Genomic DNA, 23,318 nt, shown 5'->3' with positions numbered 1-23,318 from the left:
AATTACAGTAGTTTATTTGATACGGTATAAAAGTGTGATTAATGCTGTTACATAAGTTTGGGTATCTGCAGCTTATTTACATGCAATTTATAAAATTTAGATGATAAATCCCTAAAATAAGGGACATTATTTTTCACATTTTCAAAACTAACCAGCAGCAACAATATTGGATTTGTTTTGTATAACCCTGAATTGTTTCCCTATCACTATGTACAATAGATACTGTTGGTTCCTAATCTAGAAAGAGAAAAAATGCAAAGCACTGAAAACTCTGAAAGGGTTCCGCTTCTGGGATGATCCAGTTTGAAAGGTGTGTGATGTGAGGCTGAGCATGATAGGAGGTCATTGCAAAGGGCAGTGTTTTCTTCTGTGTGCATAAGGGCGCATACAATCACACGCACATTTTGAATGAGAATCTGAGACTTCTTTTGCATGCATGTGTTGCATGACTCATACTCATCTTGAGTGTAATGGTTCACCATGTGTTTTAAGGCATTATAGGTGTCAGCTGTGGTTGCACAACAGATCAAAGCAACGTTGATCCTGCCTGTCTGGCAGAGCTGAATTTGGAAGAAGCGAGAATTATCGCACTAAGGCACAAAATGCTTCGCTGCCTTTTGAGTTTGTAGCAAGTCGCCAAGGTCGAGACAGTTTCAAGCTGCTGAACACCAGACAGATTTTCAGAGTCCATATTTGTTTGACGAGTGCCGTGTACCGAGTATGTTTCCCGAAGTCTTCCAGCTACTTCTGTGAACATTGTTTTGATAAGGTCCTGCATAGGGTTAAAGGTTTTTCTTTGTTTGATGACAATTGTAGATTTTGTACACATTGTAAAATTGTGACACACTGGTTGTTGGTTTTTTTTTTAGCCCCAAGACACTAGTACCACACTTTCCCCGAGTCTCGTCGAACCTAGTGCCACCAGGGGTGGCGCTTAGCACTCTGCAGAAACAATACTTGATCATCCAACTGGACCGGTGGTCAGCACTGCCACCCAGTCTTTCTCTCTGCTGTTCCAATACAGATGCCCCGGTCTCTAAAGATCCATTGTGACATTTGGGTTGAAGAGGAAAAGCCACTGTTACCCAAATCTGTCGGTCTATTTAGGAGAAGAGTTAGGGGGAATTAATTAACGACTGGTCAAGTGCCAACTCATTCGCTTTTACCCTCAACTTTTTTCTTCGCTCCAGCCCTTTGATCTTCATGCTTATTGGGTCTATGAAGGCCTCTGTTATTAAATACCTCAGTTGGGCTTTGATCACCGAACAGGCAGAGCTTTGTCCACCCATTTTTCTTGGCACCATCTCCTGACGTGTAAGAGGAGTACCAGGGCTCACCCTGCAGTTCTTCGCTTCCCAGTCGTGTCTACTTCCTTACTTCCAAAAACCTTAAGGCTCACGAGGTGAAAGTCATGAGCACAGAACAGGTGAACCTGGGAATGGAAGAGTATTGGAGGTCCTAGACTTATGGTGCTTCAAGAGGCAACTACAGTGTTCTTCTTGACATCTCTGAATAAGCAGAAATGTACTCCCTGGAGGTGAATATGTGGTGTTACCTTTTTCGCTTCTGGGCCTTGACATACGGATGTAAACTCAAATAGTTTTAACTCTAAACTACAGAATAGGTGCAGCATCACTGAAAAGCCTCTTACGGAAAATAGGCAGTACTATGTGTAATGTGCCGTCTCATTCCTTATTGACAAATTCTGTTTCTCAGCCGTGAGTCTCTTCCAGACACTTGTTAGACGAGGCTGCTCTATCTCTTTTGCTGTTTTTCTAAGCTGTCTCCTCGCCACAAACCATGCTTCCCAAATCCAAACCCACCAGGATATGGGTTCAGCTCATGTGGTCGTGTGATGCTGATATCCATCAGGTTTTCCATTCATCTCTTTCAAGGCAAACACAGCTCTGCAGGTTATGGCCACATTATTGAAGTAATTAATGTGGACTAAGATTCCATTAATCAGGTAGAACTTGACCTTACTGCTGACAGAGATTAAGTGTCAAAAAATCCATTTTATGCCAAGCCTGAGACGAATGACTCCTTATAAGCTGATTACTTCTGTGACCTTTAATTGAAAATTTGAGCTTTAAGTGCAGGCTATTTTTCCCCGGGTTTGCAGTTTTTCAGAGCTATTTCAAGTTCATCCACTTTGTGCTGTCACAAATGTCTGGAGATTGGCAGAGGTTCAGGAGGCCTTTACTACAGTAGAAAACAAGGAGTTTCCACAGTTTCTATCTACGATATGATGATCGAGGAGTTGTCCTTTGGGGTATGTGCTGTAGGGAGTGGCAGGTGGTGTTCCACGCGGAGAGGAGCAATTTAAAATTAGCAGCTTTCATTTATGTGAATTTTTTATGCTATGTTTAAGAAATGATCTTGTTTTTTTTGCTTTAGAGCAATAGTAACAATTTTCCTAATAGCTTTTTCTTAACATGATCATTATTAATATTGTATTTTTATTTATATAACCATAAACTAAGGTAATATCAGAGTGTCTCCATCTGCGGGGGAGTGTAGGGTATACACACAAACTGTATGTCTGCACACTACAAAGTTCAGCCTCCTGGGGAGCAAATGAGGAATAAGAATTGTTTCTGCATTCCTTCATTTTAATTGATATTTGTACTTATTGGTTTTCAATGCTGTTTTTTTCTACATCCTTCTAAGCATAAGCTTAGAAAAATACAATCAGCAATACAATCAGCTTAAATGTTTAAAATTCATCGGGTGCGTTAAGATGCAGCAGTTGAAAGTTGAGATACAAGAAGTTCTCTCCTTCCAGCCTCTGTTTTTAGTCCACATGCTTTTGCTGTGCTTTACTAGAGATCAGAGTGAGATTTCTGATCGCTTCACTTAGATTTTCCATGTATGTGTTGACAAAGAATAAGAATAGACAAAGGTGTTTATTTATTGACAGTTACATTGAGCTTACATACAGTCTGTTTTCCTTCATTGGCTCAAGCTTTTGCAGCTCACATTTTCATTTCAGCATTTCATGCAAAATGGGAAATGCTGAGTTAGAAGAGGCTACTACTGAAAAAGACTGAGGTGAGAGTCTGGGGAAGTTTAATTGCTTAAATGCTCAAAGGCAAATAAAAGATTAGGATGTATAGAGTTTAATGTTTAGAATTTGAATCAAGGAATGTTATGTTAAATTTGTGTAATGCGCTAGTAAGGTCTCAATTAGAGTATATAATTTTGCTCACCTGATCCAAGAAATGTTATTGCTGCTCTGGAATCTGTCCAGAGAGGCACAACCAGATACGTTCTGAGGATTAAGGGAATGTCCTACACTGACAAAAAATGAATATTTTTAGTCTTGAAATGAGAATATTGCAAGGCGACCTAATACAGGTTTTCAGCATCTTCAAACCCAGTGAACTTCTTCAGAATGAACAATGAAACATGAATCATAAAACACAAGGGTAACCTATGTGGAAATGCATTTAAACCTGAGAACAAAAGGCAGTTTTTTTTCCCCCAAAGGGTTGTGAGAGTTGTTCCAGATCTGCTGTAGTCTATAGGTTTGGCAACTTATTTTGGCACTATAGTACCTTATGCAGTTACACAAGTAATTAGAAGTTTGAACCAGTAACCAGAGACACTGTAATGTTAGTCAATTTGTAGATGGGAAAATGGACAAAATTATGTCCTTTAATAGATTTTGTATTGCTTGTCTGATGTATAATTTGTCTGATGTCTTGCTGGGCTCTGTATTCTTCAGGAAAGGAATGCAGTGTTAGAGGGTAAAAAATTGTGTTGTGAGAGTCTGGAATAGGCTGCCCAGCCATGTTGTTGAAGCCGGTACACTGGCTTTTAAGAAACAGCTGGAAGAGATCCTTGGATCAGTTAGCTATTAACTATATCAAACAGCCTAGCAAATTGCTCCCTCTTGATTGTAACTGTTCTTATCTTCATATATTGGTCCATTTCTTGGTCAGTTATTACTTCAGAAACTGTGAGACACCTGCCAATAAATATCTAAAAATAGGAAATGCTACTCTGTTTTTGTTGTTCAGTGTCATTCCTAAACAGTTGTGAAGGTCCAACATGAGAGAAATCTCAGTAGCTTTGTGCTGAGAAATTAATTGTTGTAAGTAACTCTTAGGAAAATAAGTGAAGCAAGTGTTTGAATCTTCTTAGGATAGGAGTGTCACACTCAGTTCATGGTGAGCCTAGGATCTTCTGGATTTAGTTTCAAACTCAGTTGTCAATTAAACAAGCAAATGATTTTTTTTCTTATAAGAAAATGTAAGATGTTTCTTAAGGTCCATAACTCAAAACATTCACGTCATTAAAGAGTACAGTTACAAAAATTCCAATATAACAATATATATAGTTGGCGTAGAGTTTTTATTTTACCCTTCTTTTTAGCTTTGCCAAATGTTTGCCAAGTGTGTTCTTCTCTATCGATCTGTATTAAACAAAGGGCCATTCTCTAACCTTGGATGCAGTAACAATTCTCTTCTTTTTATTTTATCATTGATGAGGAGCAAAATATCTTTGCCGTTTGTCCCTTTCTCGCTCTTCCAAGTCAAAGGAAGCTCAGTAATCACGGAGTTCATTGCTTTCTAAAAAATTCTTTCAAGCCTGTTGATGTATTTCAGGCAGCGGATACATGACATTGATTTTTTTTTCTTCTCCTAGAAACCAGGCAATGCGGAAGAAGCTAATTCTGTACTTCAAAAGAAGAAACCATGCTCGTAAGCAGTGGGTGAGTGTCAACAACACAGCAAAAAAAACACAAACGGGAGGGGAAAAATTTCAAACTAGCTCTTTGAACACAGATTATGGTCAACATATTGTTATTGGTGTAGATAGAGGTGTTGTAATAACAAAAAGTCTAGTTCTACTGCATTAGGTAATCTGTTCTTCTGGGTTTGGATGGTGATTGAAAATGATATTTGTTTCTTAAATCTAAGTCTGTCTAAAAATCAGTGTGATTTTATCTCTATTTTAAGGCCTCAGGATTTAAAATCCTAAACAAAAGGGTAACCCCCCTGCGAGTTTTTGTCTTTTACAGCCACGATCAGCTGATTTCCGTCTCTTGGAAAACAGATACTGTACTTGACTAGAGACAACGAACTGCTGGGCTCTTGTATTCCTCTCACATGTACTCATTTTATCACTTCTGCATTTCTGAGAAAAGACCTGGAGCCGACCGCATGCCAAACTTCCATAAATCAGAAATATTTGTGTTTCTAATCCTGGAGAGCCCATTTAAGAATTCATTAGAGAGGAATGTTCCGAGATGCTGTTGCTGGCAAAAGTGCTCTTAGAGTCGTGACTGTCAGATAGTCGAGTTCTCTGCTCGTCTTCGGCTGTGGGGTCATATTCATGATCTGCTGCTGATGTGGCCTCCAGGACTCTCTTAGGTGGTGGAAGTCAAGGTTTCTGAACTTTCGCTTAAATAGAGCTTCCTCTTCTACGACTCTTGTGGCAGTCAGAGTCCCCCCCTTTTTAAACATGAGACTGCACTCACAGTGCTTTGTCTTGGTTGCCCTTCCTTTAAGACAGAAAGAATTGTGGTAAGTTTGCTAAACACCAGACTGGGTCTTAAGCACATCATGTGAAATTCACTCTGAGTCAGAAGCAGCCCTGATTTAGGCCAGACAGAATAAACAAGGACTTCATCAGAATGGTGTTCTTGGTAAGACTTTATTTATTCTAAAATGCATTTTTAATTACTTTTTAAAATAAAATGATCAAACAAATCAATTTTAGCTGTACTAAGAACATAGTAGAGTGATTATAACTTAGTAGTGCTATTAGTAGACTACAGTATGGCTCATGCCATTAGACCTTGAGTGTGCCTGTGACAAAAAAAGCTGTGGTTAATGGGCTATAAATACAGCAGAGATTGATTGTCCAAATCCGATACAAAAACAGACACACAGAAATCTTAAATGCAGTGGTTCTTGACAGAAAATCCATAGGGCTGTCAATTATTTCTTTCTCTGCCTTGAGTTTGAAGGAAAAGAAGATACAGAAAAGCATGTGGTCAGCACTTTCAATTAGAGCAGTGTTTGGAGAAGGAGGTTTCCCTAGAAAAAAAAAAGAACCAGTTTCTTCCTAATTTCTTCCCTTTTTTTGAGTCTTTTTCTAAAGAAAATGAAGTTGGCAAGGAGCTGTATGGACAAGGACAACTGGACAGGGATGTCAAAAGCATATTTTTCTATAAGAACAAATTCAAATAAAGCAAGAGCAAGTTAAGATGTACTGTCTGTCATAAAATTTGATATCTAAATACTGTAGTTACCCAGGACAACTCCTAGCTTGTATATCAGGTCAATTCTGAGCAATATCATTTTTTCTTTATTTCCTTGGGTTAATGATCTGCCTTTTTACACACTGCTGCATGGCTTCTACCGAGTCACACACTGTGGTTCACATCAGATTTGTTGCTTGTAATCTGCTGCTATGTCCTACTGACCTGGTGTTGGCACACTGTGCAAGTGTTCGTCTTTGGAAAATAGTATCTTGCTAACTGTGACAGGTAAAAGGGAATGGCTGTGAATAACTGAATATATCTTCATGGCCTGGACACTTGAGCTGCTCTTCTGTAAAGACTGGATCAGGCAGTTGTGTTTATATATTACATACCCCGTTCACTCTGTACTGGCAAGACTCAAACATAGTATGTACTGTAAGTTGGCACATAAATATTCTCAGCCATTGAGAGGAAAGGTTAATTATTTCAATTTCTTAATTTTTCATTCATAGTGTTGCTTGTTATTTTTACCGTAGTTTTGTTCTCCTGACCTAGAAAGCAGACTGATTTTGTCTAATGCTCTGACTCATTTGGATATTTTTACTTCATCTTCTCTGGACGGAATTGATTTAGCAATTTTAATTTCCGTGATGAGTATTTCTCCTTCTGCCCAAGGGAGTTTTTGCGGTTTTTTTACGGGGCATTTATGGGGCCTTATGGCAGTGTTGGAGACCCACCTGCTCGTGCCCGGGCAGTTTTGACTCTGCAGAGCAGCGGAGAGTCGTGTGATCGCATGACAGACGCCAGTGGAGGCGAAAGGGAGAGGAGCAGTGAGGGAACTCGAGAGCAGTCTGTCTGAGGCGAAACTGGCACTTCTGTCCCGAGCTGAACTCCTCGCAGAAAAGGGAACCTATCGTTTCATTACGGTGTCTCGGGGACGGTATTGGACACACCGCAAGAGGGGCACTTCAACTTTCAGTCTCCTTTAAAGGGAAGCTGATAATTAGGCCACATCTGGGGGATGTACCAGAACAGTGTTAATATTATTGCTGCGTTTTTTTTTTAAATCTTACCGCAAAACTGCGAGATGAACAGTCTTCTTCTGTTACCATAAAGAATTCTACCTAAATAAGTAAACACGAGATTTAATTTCATCAACACCTGGAAATGCTGTGAAATACAATATTCCGTACCATTTTTCTGAAGCAGTTTAGTAAAGGACAAGAGGTTTTCTTTTTTATTTGTCTGGAACATCCCCTATGTTTCCTATGTTTTTTTTTCCAGGGTGGAATTAACCTCAACCTCAAAACTGTAACTTCATTAAGATCAGAAATGCCTGTGGAAAATTATTATTGTGGGTGATAATGGAATTATTCTTTAAAAACAGAAGTAAGTTTGTGGGTTTTCTCCCACAGCCCAGAAACATGCTAGTAGGTGAATAGGCTTCTGGGAAAACTGGCCCTGGCATGAGTGTGTGCGCACTCTGTGATGGACAGGGGCATCCTGTCCATCTGTTGCACCTGTTGCTTGCTGGGATAGTCTCCAGTTCTCTCGCGAACCCCGAATTGGATGCAGCGGGGAGAGGATGGGTGGATGGATTTTGGGGCGTGGCGCCTAAGAATCGTGACCCCTAGCCCACGTTTGCCTCCGAGCAGGAGCAGAAGTTCTGCCAGCGCTACGACCAGCTGATGGAAGCCTGGGAGAAGAAAGTGGAGCGCATCGAGAACAACCCTCGGCGCCGCGCCAAGGAGAGCAAAGTGCGCGAGTACTACGAGAAGCAGTTCCCCGAGATCCGCAAGCAGAGGGAGCTCCAGGAACGCATGCAGAGGTGAGTGGCGGGGCGTGGCAGTCGAGCGGTGGGGTGGGGGGGGGACCCCAATCAGCTGACCTTTCAGAAGCTTTCCACGGTAGTAATGGTGTTATCCCTGCATTGTGTAGAAAAGCACGGTGAAGGCGTGCTGACCCTGATCTATCTGTTGCGAATAAAATGGGGAAATGTGTCTTTTGGAGCTTTGTGAAAGCACAGGTGGATGTGAGTGGCATGCTTGGGGCTCATGTGGCAGGGTAGAAGTGTGAAGTTCCCATGCTGATTTGCTATACGTGAACTTCTGTGAAGGCCACTGTAGGAAGCAAACGGGCCCTGAAATAATGCGAGGTTATGCAAGAATGTGTTTAGTTAATTTCTTAAAGGCTTGTTTGTTGCAAAGAAACCTTTTTTTTTAATAGGGCATTTATTACACTATGTTTGTGTTCTGTACCTTTACAAAGGTGTATTTGTATTGTTCCTTTCAGAAATCACTTTTTTAGTCTTTAGAGGTGCAGACTGATTTAAAAATGAAAAATGCTATCATTCGGAAAGTCTTTTCAGAGGTTCACATTACCTTCTGTATCTGAAACCCACTGTGGGCTGGAGACAAAGTATTCTTAACTGGCACAGTGGCAGGAATACATTAAGGACTATTAACTGTCTTCTGATCATGAAAAAGCCATGTTTCTTCTCTTGTGACAGTTTGAGTAAGAGGTCATTACAGTGATTGAGCCTAGGAGTCATTAATGCTTTCTCTGGATTGCCATTATTAAAACCTCTTACCTCTGCATGTAATCAGACTGGACTTTTGGGTGTTTTTCACATTAATTAATAACTCTTCAAGCTGTTTGTTGGGATTTTAATGTCTGCTTTATTCTAATATGAATACCAAAGTAAAAATAAAACATTTGTTATCTCTATGGATTGTCAAGTAACAAGTTACTGTTCTATATGGATTATATTTTTCCCTCTTCCTACATTGAAAAGCTGGTATCATAATTTTTAATTGGTCTTTTCATCTGGGTTGAAGACTGTCTTAGCTGTACCTCTGGCTCGTGTGTTTGAAGTCAAGCGGCAGTAGCTAACCAAGGCCGGGTAGCCTCAGACCTGCCTATGCTAAACGCCAGCACTGGCTGTATAAATATGGCCCAGTTCTACGCAGCACATATGTGGGGTTGAGCAATGCTGTACATTCATTGTTGTTAGAAGTAAGTTGTACTCTTGCACGTGTGTACAAATACAATATGTGGGTTTTTTGGGGTACCCTCTCAAGGTTCTTTGGGTGTGGACCAGTGTGTGGCGTTGTGGTATGAATTGAAGTGGCTGTCTATCAGCAGGGTCGGACAGAGGAGTGGGGCGCTGTCGTCATCAGCAGCAAGAAGCGAGCACGAGGTGTCAGAAATCATCGATGGCATCTCAGAGCAAGAGGTGAGAGACGACCGCTCTCCAAATCTGTCTGTATGTGCTTCTTCAACCAAAGGAAAAAAAAATCACCTTTCGTTTTTTTTTTAGTTTCTGAGGCAACATCTGCTTTCTTTTTGCTGGTGTTGTTTTTATTTTTTGCTTTCTGACGTCGTCTTTCCCTCCTGAAAACGCCAAACAAATCTCTGGCTCTGAATGAAGTCAGCCCACGCCAGAGCAAATTGTCAGACAGATTGCTTCCTTGAGTGAATAAATGTGGGATGAAACTTTCTCTAGTTTAGAGAATCAGTGTGCCATCACTGTTACTGTATGACGTGCTGTATGTAAAAAAAATGACTTGTAAAATTCCTCCTATTTTGTTTAAGTATTCTCAGTAGTTTTCATGTCTTGTATATACAGTATGCGTGTGAGTTGAGTTCTTTGTTATAAGCTACGTGTGACAAAATTGCAAGCCCTCTTATGCGACAGTAGCACACCGCAGTCTGGAAACCACAGACGTGTGGAATAAATAAATCGCACACCCTTCTGTCAGTGCCCGGGCACTAGTTTCACTGGGTGTAGTAAAGTAACCGGTTATTTGAAAAAAAACAAGAATAATGGGAAAGAAAAACAACATGTGCAGGCTTCTTTCTGTCAAGAGTTCAAACCATCCAACTGTGAAAAGTGCTGTCAGGAGCTGTTTCGAGTTCTTTATTGTCTTACCCCTCCTCCCACAGGCTTCCTCAGCTGCTGTACGTCAGGTTAGCAGTAAGCAATTTGTTTCTGCTGTATTACTCTGCAGGCTTCTGGGTGATGCAGACTGGCACTGTGAATTAACACCTTTAACTGATGTCTTTAACCTCCTGGTTCTGTTCCATCATTTGACTGTTTTAACTAAGCATAAGGAACGTGTTAATAAAGGTCTAGTCATTCAATGCATTCATTTAGCTGCAATATACTAAAAAAAGTTTTTTGTTTTAAATTATTCTTAATGCTTGATAAACACTCATTGTAGGTGTAGAGACGATGTTAGGTTTTATGTTTGCTTTGTTTGTTTTAGGTTTTGTAATTGCCTTGTAATTTAGGCACTGAAAACAAAACCTTTGTTTAAGATTAAACTCTTTACTACACCTTTGAGAAAGGCGGATAACAGAAAATGGAAATCCCTTCTAGGAGTAGTATTTCTCAAAGATACGCTGACAAGTAAATTAAATGAAATCAAAATGAAAGTCCTGTGCAGCATGTTACAGGTCATTTCTTGAAAGGCCAAAATGATTCCTTTTTGTTTTAAGTTTCACCTTCACACACGAGCAGTGAGCAATTGTGAAAGACGCTGTGCCACCTTATCATCCAGCCACAACCTCTTTTTCACCAACCCGGTCTCATTGCCTCACTGGGCTCATGATGGCCGTGCCAGACGGAGACCGTTCTGTGTGCTCCCCGTGTCTGGAGCACTTGGCTTTAGTGCAAGGCGCAAATGTTCCTTTTCGTCGTCAGCCTTAGCGACTTCTTTTCGTCTTGTCAATCGCATCAAATTTTGCTTCCCAGAGCTGCCGGCGACCTTAATTCTCTCATCGTTACATAACGGGGGAGCTGAAAAATATAAACCTGGCCGGTAAAGTATATAGACAGCAGGTTTTTGAAATGGTTATATTTCTGAAGTCGATGGGGGCAGTGACTCACAAATAGACTAGCTGAAAAGGCTGAAAAGGCAGTGGGGTGAAGGACAGCCAGGCGTTACTGCTTTTATACTCTTTTGCCGCCTCAGTTCCCAGGGCGGTGCAGTCAGTGCATTAACAGTTTCAGATGCATGAGCAGCAAGGCTTGGTGTGAGGTTGTTTGCTAGCCTGGTGTGATACCTCAGCAGAGTCAGGTATACCTTTGTTGGCGAGCTTCTCTGCAATTATTTATGATTGCGGCTACAGATGGCCCCCAGGCGCACTTACTGTCCCTCTGACTGTGTCCTACCTCTCTCCTCACATCCACTTTTGCTCTTCTGTGCTTTGTCAGTCTGGCGGTGGAAACTCATTACCGAGGGCTTCTTAATCTTACATGTGCTGTCATCGGGGCTTTGGGATTTTTCGCTGTGGCTGAAAACCGTTTTCTTCCACTGCTGTTTTTCGATAACGCTTGTGAGCAGCAGACGTGCCATGCCACACAATGGGCTTTCTTTAAGCATGAAAACTGCTGGCATTGCTTAATAATACGTAGCCAACTTCTCTAGCAATTGCTAATTGTGTGACATCTTGAATGAGCAGTTCAGATCCTTTTGAGGGTTGTTGCTTTTTGTGTAGAAGTGGTTTTGTTTCACAGGAGGCATTATCTGAACAGCACTATTGGATTGAATTAACCTTTATTGTCCCTAAGGGAATTTGTCCTGCTCATAAACATATGACATATATGACCATAATACAATACAACAACAGTACAAAACTAAAATACAAAACAACCTTAAACAGCATCGCTCAGTCAGAACTCTTCCAGCAGCATAATATTAAAAACAATTAGCTGGTACAGTATCTAAACCATCAATAATAAGATTCCTACCTGCAAACAGTCGCAGTTTTAATAACATTTCTCAAACAAATTAGGGGGGGAGATAGTTTTAATTTTGCAGATTTGCAACTGGAATCTCCAAAGCTATTTTGGTGCAGCCGTCACGTTGTTCTCTTCCTGTTCTCCTCCTTCGGTCACTTAAACGGGCCTCTTGGTTGTAGAACTCCGAGAAGCAGATGCGCCAGCTCGCCGTCATCCCCCCGATGCTGTTTGACGCCGAGCAGCAGAGGATCAAGTTCATCAACATGAACGGGCTGATGGACGACCCCATGAAGGTCTACAAGGACCGGCAGGTCATGAACATGTGGAGCGAGCAGGAGAAGGACACCTTCCGCGAGAAGTAAGTGACCGCGCTGGAGAGAAAGAAGTGAAGGGTTCTGCCCTGTGGACTGAGTCCGCCTCCTTCGGGGTTGAGGGAGATGGAGGTGCTGGCTGAGCTTCGCCCTCCACTTGTGCCTGTTTGTGCTTCGCGTGGCGAAGTTGCTCTCTCTCTCGTGGTTATCCCTTTGCTTGCTGCCTGATGAAATGTGTTCTTCCTCACTTTTTAAACTGTTTGATCGCTAGTGCTCTCTCTGTGTCGAGGATGCTTTTGCACTAGTCTTGTGTGCCGAGGAGGACAATGTAGTGAATTCAATGTAAATGTAAGGCATGTCGCACTGATGCACTTTTTAAGGTCACAGAGGAATTGTGAAATGCAGATAAATGCATAATAACGCAAATAATAAGTGCCTGTCGTGTAAAAATACTTTCTTATGTTTTGTGATCAAACAAGAGGCTTTTTCAACTCTGAATACTTTATAGCCTCCTCTGGAGCAAATACACCTCGGAAAAGGCTGCACTGATACAACTTTGTCTCTTGCTGCAGAACTTTCGCTTTTGCCTGCATGTTGTTGTTTAATAATTCAGTTCAGTTCGATTTTTGTTTGGTGTAATGTCCTTTCCAATAAACTGCCACGGACTGATTTCATAATCAATAATAGGTACATCATGCAAAGGCGTACACCAGAATGGACAGAACAACCACTAGTCACGGAGGAGAGGATAATGAAAGGGGGAGTTCAAGGCCCATGAGTAGCTCATGGATGTGTGCGGGGATTTCAAAAGGGTTCGAGTGCTTGTGCCTAAGCTGTAGAAATCATGGGCTCCAAAATCTCAGATCCAGCATTCTGGGTTAAACATTACTTGGACCATCAGTTCAGAGAGTGGAAGAGCGTTGCTTAGCGTCAGTCTGCAGTGAAGACGAGAGAGAGCAGAATATACCTTTAGTACAGGTAGGAAAAATGTATTGTAAACATACCCAAGTCCGCTGCCTCCTAGGTGATTCACAAAGAAAAGGTTGAGGCATTGGCATTATTCAACAGGATTAAGAATATGGGTATTCAAGAAGAGTAAAGAAAATCTTCAGCTTTGATTTAATCTTTTGCCTTGGCTTGATTTAAGCTCCATCTGGGATAGATTGGTACATTTTCTCACAACTAGTAAGACATGTGGGTGCCACAGAGGTGTGGTGGTTAGCACTGCTGCCTCACCTCTTTTGGGTTCAGGGTTCGATTCAGGGTCTGAGGTGCCTTCTGTGTGGAGTTTTGTAACACATGTTCCGGTTTCCTCCCATCCTCCAAAGACAATCTGATTAATTACAAAGGATGGCAGCCCATAAAGCAATTTTTTCCCCAACTTTGCATCCTGTAGTCTCCAGATTTCCTCGACCCTTACCAGGAATTTGAGATTTTCTAATAATGGATGGATGGAATAATATTTGCCGACCATAAACAGTGCCTATTAAAGCATGGATGTAATGATATGAGTATAGACATGTAAATTGTGATAAATAAAAATGATCCTCACAGGCTGATCAGTGTGAATATGCAAATAATCACTGTGTTGCAGCCAACTAGAAGTTTAATTTGCAGCCCGAAAGTGTTAAATGGCTTGGCAGACGTGAGAAATACAAGCTCAGTTCTCTTTATAATCAACCCACAAGTGAGTCCAATATGCATTACTGGATATATTGCACTACCTGACTGGCATTTTCCATAAAACATACTCCTGTGCTTCAGTGTTATATAATATATGCTTCAATGCTCAATCTATAGATGAGTGCTGTAAATAGTGGTCAACGCCACCAGCCTGTAAATGCAATTAGTCAGTGACACCATCACAAGCTGAAGCTGAGCAAATATGACAGTACTATCCAGCAGGTTTGTGTACATGAAGTAAGCTGCAGAAATGGTTTTCACAGGTCTGCAGTTTCAAAAAGAAGTAAAGGTAGCAAAGACAAATGATTGTAGAAGTTGAATAATGAGCTATGAGCACTTGGGGTCCCAAACGTTGTCATATCAGTCACTTAATTAATGATCCAGCCCGCAACCCCTGAAGCTGTAAAAAATATTCTTGTCGCTTGCCAGGCAGATCAGTGGACAGCTAAGCTTTGCACTGGTATCGATGTTGTGACCTCCTCTTCTTTTTCCTAAAAAATGAACTCAATCTCTCTTGGATGATGCACATCATCACTTAGGATGCACGCAGGAACCCTGAGTATTACCTAGGCTGTTAGTACCACTTTCTGATCAGAAAAAAGCAGCAGGTTAATATTTCCCTTAAAGGGAAAATGGTGCCAATTTTCTTCAGATGCAGAGCCTTATTAAATTTGGCCTTCATTGTGTGCTCTCCCTTGTCACTTTGAAATAGCCTTGGCTAAGATTACAGAGTGGGGAGGGGGTGGGGGGGTAAATGCTGCCAGCGATAGATATATCAGTTGCGATCGGTAACAAAATTGCATTAGTTGTTAAACGGATGCAGCAACTAAGTGCTTTATCTTCATTGAGTTTTAACCTAATATGTGCCTCTGCTCTATGAAGAAACCTGAAAGCAGCTTTAGGTGTTACGGCGAATATCCTTTCAGAGATTTCTGTATCCAGCTTGAATTAGCCTTTAGTTACATTAACACTCATTGGCTTATTCTCGGGAGTATACCGGACTTGATCCTGCTATAAACACAGAGGGATGTGTGTCCAGTTCCTCTCATCACCTCTGTATCCCTTCTTGTTGTGACCGAGGAGGTGAAAAATAAACAGTAAAGGCTCTGGGTTGCAAAACTCAACATAAAAAAGGAACATGTGAAACGGGTGAGCTCACACACAAAAAGAAAAAGGAGAGGCTAATTAAATGTGTTTAAGATAAGAAGAGTAGTTTGGCCAGCAAAATGTAGCCTAGATGTACTTCTTCCCGTTAGAGCATTTTCTGCAAATGAGTGATAACCAACTGTGATCTGGCGATGTACTGTATCACACTCTACCCAACCCTGCAAGATATATTTTTATAGATTTTTCTTTAGAATAACCCTTTATAAAATAAGGTTTTGTCTTTTTAAATGACCAGATTACTTTAAAAACAGTTCAGTGCCATTTCATATACACTTCCTTTCTGTCTTTTCAGTGCTGAAATGAGTTAACATAAGAGAAAGAGCTGATGTGATCCCTGGTGAGGTGGCAGTCCTGTGTTCTGACACCTCTCTTTCCTGATATTTCTCTGAAGGGCGTTGTGAATACTCAGGGGTACAGGGGTGTATGCACAGAAAGACCAGGAAATTAATAAGCTTGGCTAAATCTAAGGTCTAGTTTTAGGTTGAATGCACACAAACATCCCGAATTTATTTGAACAAGGGTTGGCATTATAAGAACATCCTAGACAACTGTCCATTTTGGTCACTGGACTGATGAATCCCCTTACCAGATTTTTAATTATCTTGCCAAAAACTGACCTTATGCTTCCTTGCCCATATGGACCTGAAAATTACTTCAAACAACATTTATACACAGTTGTATTTTGTTTGTTTTTTTCCGGTTGAATTCCTTGGCATTTCTCTGCTGCTCAAATGCCTTCTGAGGAAGAAGAATAAAACTGAGGCCAAGTTTAATGTAATTTTCCTTCAGGAAAATGGTTTATAGGAGTGGCTTTGGAAGACTTTAGTTGGCATGCAGTCTCAAAGCTAACCACATTAAAAAAAAAATAGAGAATTGAATGAGGTCAGCTGTCACTTTTTTGGTACACCATTGGTTTCAACCAAAATGTCCACATCAAGCAAGTTCATCTGCAGTTAGAACTTTTAAAGCCAAAGTATTGCGCCTTAAGGATTTGGCAGAAATAGATTTAGAAACAGCTATGATAGTTTTCCTTTTCTCTTTTAACCCTGATTTTGAAAATTGATCAAGACTGTGAGCAATATAAAAATGACTTCCGAAACAGATGGCTGCTGTGATTGAGAAACTTGAGTCAGCTTGACTTTTTTTTTTAGTTCATTTGTAAAAGACTGTAAAAAACTACAGTCTGTTTCTGCAATAAAATAAAAAAAATGAAAATGGTGTCTTTCAGTGAAGCATTGTTAAAGTATCCCTGGTGTTGGAGTGAGGCTATGAATGTTTAATATCTCGAGGTCAGCCATGCCATGAGTAGATAATATCTTGCAGTACAAGCCCTGTATTGAAGACTTGAGGCTGTGTGATGTGAACTCCTGGCCTCCTTATTTCAGTTTTAACCTCTGCCTCATGGGACTAGCAGTGTTAAGATATTTCTGTAAGATTGTGAAAGGAAATTGATAACTTTGTCTGGAGGCTGTCGATACTTCTTTTTTCAGAAGCTGCTGTCTTCTCACCAAGAACAATGAATCCAAGTTTGTTTTTTAAACTAGTGAATTATTTCTGTTGCTCTTTAATTCTGAACGTTCTCATGTGCAGAATTTGTAAAGACATTTGCTTTTCATTCTTAGAAATGTTGCCAGGCTACATACTGTGGTTTCTGTCTGTAGTGGGGAAAAGTGGTCCATGTGTTTGTCTTTTCAAAAATCGCTTATTAAAACCCTACTTATAAGAGTTTGTAAAACTACCTTAAAATTGTAGCATGCTCAGAATTCAACAGCTAGACTTCGACTCACAGAAGTGATCATGTCACTCAGTAAAAGAGTGGTGAAGAATCCAAGATAGTGTACTAAGTTCATTTTTGGTTTTTGTGCAGTACTTGCATTGCACTTCATTTGCATTATTGTACAGTACTTACCTTTACTGAAGTTTTATTTTTCCTAATTTTACTTAAACATATACCTTTACTTTATGTTCAAGTAAACTTGCACTGAATGTTTACATTTTCAAATGTTATGCCCTATTGTGGGTGTGTGCTAATCATATTAATAATTCACTAAAACTGTATAGTGATGCAGTTACAGATCAAATGTAATGTTATGGTTTAAAGTTTAAACTGCCATGTTCTAATTGAACGGGTTTGTATTCAGGAATATTATTTACTTTAACTTCCAGCTAATGTTACTGTCAGTTCCAGACAGTCAGTCTTGGTCACAGTTCATTCAGATTTGAATCACGTCAAACTGTTGAAGAGGAGATTTTCCCTTCTGTTTTGAGCTGGTTTCATACAATACACGTGTTATTTCCATGCAGCACAATACATGTCACACGGGTAGTGCAAAAAAAGCTGTTTAAGTAAGAAAGAAAGTCCCGAGACTTTTATATTACAGTGTTCACTGCCAGCCCAGAATGTGTGCCAGTACTTCTGTTTACATGATAGAAAAGGAGTCTATGTCTGGCTTCTTTTGCTGTGGGCCTCAGTACACAGAGGGTGTTGGTCTCGTTGGAACTGAAGTGAAATCGTGACATTTTTGCAGGTCTGTATTAAGAAAGAAATGTCCTTCCAGAGAATTTGCCTGTACTGTAATTTCTAATTTCTAGTGGCTGTCCGCAGACCTACTGTGTATTAGAAAATAAGCGAAGAGTTCCAGCTGAATCCATCTAACCTGTTTGGTAGTAGTTAATTGAACAAAGTATCTTATCAAGGCTTTCCTTGAAAGAAGGCAGTGTATTGGTTTTAAAGGGGCGCAGCAATGCTATTTTTATATTTTGGGGTTAGATAGAATCAGCGCTGATGAGCGCATTGCAAACCACAATAAAAGTAAAATGTACACAGTAACTTCTAAACCTCCAATTTACATCACAAAATAGGCTAAATGTCCAGTTATGCACAGCACTATATTCTGCGCTTGAGAATGAGGTAACAGAACGAGGTGAAGAAGTAAGTGAGTACCATTACCTAGTAAGACATTTACTCAAGTGTACAACTTATTTCAACTCATGGAGTGTTTTTTCTTCTGAAAAAGGGTGATAGGTTTGCTGTAACAGACATAATCTTTGAATAAATACTGATGATGCCTTATTAAGACCTATGTGCACTGAATATAATAATAGAGGCCATTATCCATTGTGAAGCCTTTTTGAACAGCAAAATAAAATAGCTTGGTTTTGTCTTAATGCCCCTAAATCATACTGTTGCTAAAAATTTGAAACCGTTTGTTACATAATGTTTAGGTATTGACAACATCTGTGTTTATTGGGCTTGGCAGTCAAGTTTAAGAAGGTTTTGTTGTCCATCCTTTACAGAGGACTCCTGATATATGTACTGGTGGGCGTGTGGTGGTTGGGAAGGGTGTATATATTCACTTACTAAAGCAATAGTGGGGATAGCACTTCAGGCACAGACATGTATGCAGACGTATCCACAGATTTCTAATTAACAGGTCTCTCTCGGAGATCAAGCCCCAGGTCAAGGAAGACAGGACCTGGTCCAGTTTCTAAACTCAGCTTGACCGAGGCACAGCTCGCCGGCATCACTGGGGTCAGGAATAAACAATTCATATGTCCGAACATCCCGATTTTTTTTTAATTCGCTCTGTTTTCTTTCTTGGGTCAACAGGTTCATTCAGCACCCGAAGAACTTTGGTTTAATTGCTTCTTTTCTGGAGAGAAAGGTGAGAGCCCCTCCTTATAACTGAGACTATACTGAGAAACTGCACACTGTGGGTTAGTAACAGTCTTCCTGTGATATGCTTTTATTCAGCTGTGCAAAGAGGCTTAGGTCTTGATATCAGATTAATGGAAGCTAAAGTTGGAAGGAGGAAGATCCTAATGAATCAGCTTTTAATGCCTATGCAGGAAGTGTCTTCTAAAGTTAGTGTGTATTCACATTAGTGCACACGTGTATATATACAGTAAGAATTATTTATTTCTCTGGGTGTTTGATCAACATATAGCTCTATGTTTAACCTTTTAACTAAAATTTAACTAATTGAATATGATTTAAAACCTTTCCTTTTCCTTTTACAAAAAACAATGTCCTTTAAAAGTATTATAGTAGTAGATTATTTTGGTTTATGCCCTTTAACAACACACCTATCATGTGTTTGTCAACGTGCTTCTTGCAACATCTTTCTTGGTGAATTTAATGCTTCATTTCCTTAATCTGATAGCTGGGAATCTGACATGAAATACTTAAGTGTTTCTTGTGTTCAAAATCAAACCCTTTGACTTCATTATGCAAAGCGTTTCATCTTGCTCTGGAGGAAGGATGTTTTCCGTCTCTTGCCAAATTAAAACAGAAGCGGTAGGGTGAAAATTAGAAGCTTGAACATGTAATAAAAGAGAGGAAATTAAATGGCGGACGAATTTCAAAAGGGCCACAAAGGTCTGTAAATGCTTGTTTTTTCTGGATGTCACTGTCCTTGCCCTTGAAAAAAAAAATCTTATAAGAATAATATTCTTAGTACTAGTTCCACTACGGTTATTAATTTATTGCTGGTATTCTGCACTATGGCTGTAAGATGGGAAGATAACAAAGAAAACAAACAGAAAGCTAATTAATTTCTTGGATAATGAGGCAAAGACTGGAATTAGAACTCTAAATAATGTATGTGTAATCTTTTAACACCTCAATAGTCAATTAAGGGGAAAGTGTTATAAAAGAAGAGGTTTTCATTCTGGGTATCAGGAGCTATTAATTAGATTCACATTGATGGCGATAACACACACTGAGTCTCTTCCCTCATTTACCTCAGATTTAGAAGACCCTCGGCTGAGGTAACAGGCACTGCTAATGCTCCTCAGGTCCTTATTAACAGTTGCTCGTCAACCTTAACGAGGAGATTTGTGTGATCTAACTGGTCTTTAGATTTATTTTCTTGTTTAATAACCTCTGATGTGCTGTCAGAATGAATACAGCTTTTATGCTTCAGTTACTCTACCAAGTTGCTTTATCTTCCCAGTGTCAGACTCCAAAACTCTGCATTTCAAGGCGTCTGAATCCTTTCGTTGTCACCCGAACACCTGTCTGTTGCCTGTATACACCGCAATGCCGCAATAAGGCAGAGCAAGTGTTTCACTAATTAGATTCTCGGCCTGGCAGGGTTCTGGAAATGGCTTAATTTGTTCCTTGAAGGATAATTGTCTAGGATAAAGTGTCTAGGTGTGGTGGGTGAGCGCAGAGAGTTCGATGAACCTGTGTTGTGTTGTTTCAGACTGTGGCCGACTGCGTCTTGTTTTACTACCTAACAAAGAAAAATGAAAACTACAAAAACATTGTCCGAAGGAATTATCGCCGCCGTGGGAGAAGCCAGGTAAGTGTGTTCTCTTTTGCTCCCTTTTTCTTTCATATCACCCATGATAGTTCATATTTCATGATGTTCTAGTCACCTGCAAAAGTGTTGTTTTTTTTTTGCTGTTCTTGGTTTTACAGATGTTGACTTATCTCAGAAGCTTGTCCAAAATTAACAGTACTTCTTAAATTTGCGGTTCTGGAAAAGAACTTGTTTCTTGCCTTAGTGAAACGCTGGAAAGCGTTTGTGTGCTAGTAATTTTGCCACTTACAGCATGGCATACATAAATGTTTAAACAGCAGCTTCAAACAAAAATGAATATGGTACTGTATGTATTCCTAAGAGTAGTGGAATAAATAGGTCAGTCCTGAAAATATAAACTCATCCCTCATTAAAAGAGCACTTTTCAGAGTAGTATTTGCTAAAACAAGAATGCATATCCATACCTATTTTTTTTTATCCGTTAGCTTCACTCAATTATTCGAACTCCAGGTGTGTAACTCATTCTTCCATTTTTACTTTTTACTCCTGTCTTAACATAAAATGTAAAAGTGTTATAGCCAACAAAGGCTGGGAGAGAGGAGGAGCGAGAGGTGGGAGCAGGGGACAGAAAGAGGCCAGTCAAGAGGTGTGAAGTCAGGATAGGTGTAGAGAGGTGTGAAATGAAACCTCCAATGAATGGAGAAAATTTAGAAGAAGAATAGTCTGTCGTTAAGAGAAGGGAGAAGGTATGATCCTAGCTGCAGGATAATTTTGGTTTCTGTAGTCTTTCTGATGTATGAGTTCGGAAAACTGTCTTTGAGAACACAAAGGAGAGATTAGAGTGGTCATGGCCGTCAGAGGTGAAATGAGAGACAATGGGCTTGGAGAGATCTTTAATCTTCACAGCCCTGACGTGTTCTCTGAAGCGGTCTCCGAGTCTCTTTCCTGTTTCTCCAATGTAGATGGATAGGCATTTACTGCAAGAGATACAGTAAATAAGGTTGCTGGAGGTACAAGATGCCGTCTGGGTGATCCGGAATTGTCCTGAGGGGCCTTGAATGAGTGTGGTGTTGGATGTGTACTTGCAGGTGATACAGCGAGCTCTGTTGCAAGGGAAAGTGCCTGGTGTGGATGGTTGCTGAGGGCAATCAAGGGAGCTGTGAACAAGAAGGTTGCGCAGATTAGGTGCTCGGCGATATGAGATGATGGGGCGGTCAGAAAAGAGGGCCCCAATGGAGGGATCATCCTGTAGGATGGAAAAGTTAAGTTGTTAATTGTCCTGGGGATAGGAAGTGGGGTGGTAGGGAAGCACCAAAGGAATGTGGTTGTTACGGTGGGGGTTCCTGATTGAGTTGATGGTCTGAGGCTTTGGCTCGGGCAAGGGCCCTGTCAGTAACACTGCTGGGGTATCCTCTGTTGATGAAAAAGCTACCCACCTAAACTACTGAACTACTAATGGGAATTTTTCAGTTTTTCACCTACACAAACAAATTTTGGAATCAATTGTGCTCATATGGCAAGAGATGAGTGTACTATAAAATATTCACTGTATTTAGTTTTGACAGTATATTATCATCAAGTTAATGGATTTGGTCCACACAGGGCTCTTGATATGTGGTCATTATTAAATGGTGAATCATTATGTTTTCTCTGTGCCGGGCTTAAGTAAAAAGAAGTGTAAATTATTGTAAGCTGTAGTTTTCCCTTGGCTTTGCATTGCCTGTACAACACTCCCTCTCATTACCATCCTGTCTTCCAGTGCTAAGCACCTTTCTTTAATCAGGAACACGTTAGCAGAAGGTGATGTTAATAGCGTCTCGTATAGAACCTGGGTGAAGAGCAACAGCCTTATGTGAATGAAAGTGAAGATTGCAATAAAGAGCTGGATAATGAGTCTGAAGTCTAAATTGATTTTTTTTTAATAGCAACATTGACCTCACAGAATCGTTAAATATCAACGGTCTTAACGAGCAGGCTTTGACGTGGCTATCGATCTGTTTAGGTGCAGAACGCAAAGCAGCAATAAATTGGGTGATTTTCAAGCACTGATTAGAGTGATTCTTTTTTTTTTTTTTTTTTTTAGCTTGTAGCTTTTGGTGGTGTGTGTTCGTGACAGGCCCTCGGTTTATCAGTTACAAGATGTCTCAATTCAGAATGTGCCTTCAGAAATGTTTCTAGTAAGGGAACAAAACATAAAACTAAACTGATAGATATGAACTAAATAAAATTTGTCAGTCCTGTAAGGAAGTGTAGCATAATACTGTGGGCCTATTTTCCTGTGATATAGAATTTACAGAAGTAGTACCTTATTCACAAAGATAAGGTAAAAAATGACAAAAGACACGTGTAAGCAGTGCCTGTTTTGACTTGTGTGATAACCATAACGTCATACTTTATTCACTTAGGTGAGTTCCCCTTATGCAGACTAGGCATAGGAAGTCATAGATTATTACTGGGATGGCTGCACACATGTAAATGTGCGTGTATCTTAAGTACAGATCATATGAAAATGTTTCAGTAAGAAGATGCTTGTGAAGATAATGGACAACTACAGTAAATGTTATGACGATGAATGTAAGCATCACTAACTGTAAGGAACAGAGACTTATTGTTTGTTTAAAGGTGTGGGAGGAGCAGTGTGTGGAGGAAGTAGGGTTTTTTTGGAGAATATGAAAACAATCTGAAGTATTTAACATAATATTGTGAGTAATACCGTCAATTTTCCACCCTTCATTGATAACAGCACCTCTCAATGTGCGCTAGGAGTGCCTTTGTGTTCAGATAAATCACTTGTGCTGCACAGCAGCTTTTGATAAGAAGGATCTCGGCTTGTTACACCTGCTTTTCATTTGTGCAGATGTGCACCCAAGCCGGGCATGCCCCGTAGTTAGTTTTTGTGACTTCTCTATGTGTATCATTACCCTCATCAC

The 23,318-nt window shown here is 40.2% G+C and overlaps 1 protein-coding gene across 1 annotated transcript in view; it reads left to right on the top strand.

Moving 5' to 3' along the window:
* ncor2 (nuclear receptor corepressor 2) overlaps positions 1-23,318 on the top strand; it is a 179,667-nt gene that overhangs the window by 95,682 nt on the left and 60,667 nt on the right. The window contains exons 9-15 of the mRNA XM_088935499.1: positions 4,651-4,717; positions 7,870-8,042; positions 9,359-9,449; positions 10,160-10,183; positions 12,140-12,318; positions 18,732-18,786; positions 20,329-20,427. Coding sequence (XP_088791625.1) covers positions 4,651-4,717; positions 7,870-8,042; positions 9,359-9,449; positions 10,160-10,183; positions 12,140-12,318; positions 18,732-18,786; positions 20,329-20,427 — 688 coding nt within the window. The remainder of the gene's footprint in view (positions 1-4,650; positions 4,718-7,869; positions 8,043-9,358; positions 9,450-10,159; positions 10,184-12,139; positions 12,319-18,731; positions 18,787-20,328; positions 20,428-23,318) is intronic.

Source organism: Atractosteus spatula, chromosome 17, assembly GCF_055471065.1.
Source record: "Atractosteus spatula isolate fAtrSpa1 chromosome 17, fAtrSpa1.hap1, whole genome shotgun sequence".
Lineage (NCBI taxonomy): Eukaryota > Metazoa > Chordata > Actinopteri > Semionotiformes > Lepisosteidae > Atractosteus > Atractosteus spatula.
The sequence above is the reverse complement of the archived record's forward strand: the minus strand, read 5'-3'. Positions and strand labels throughout refer to the sequence as shown.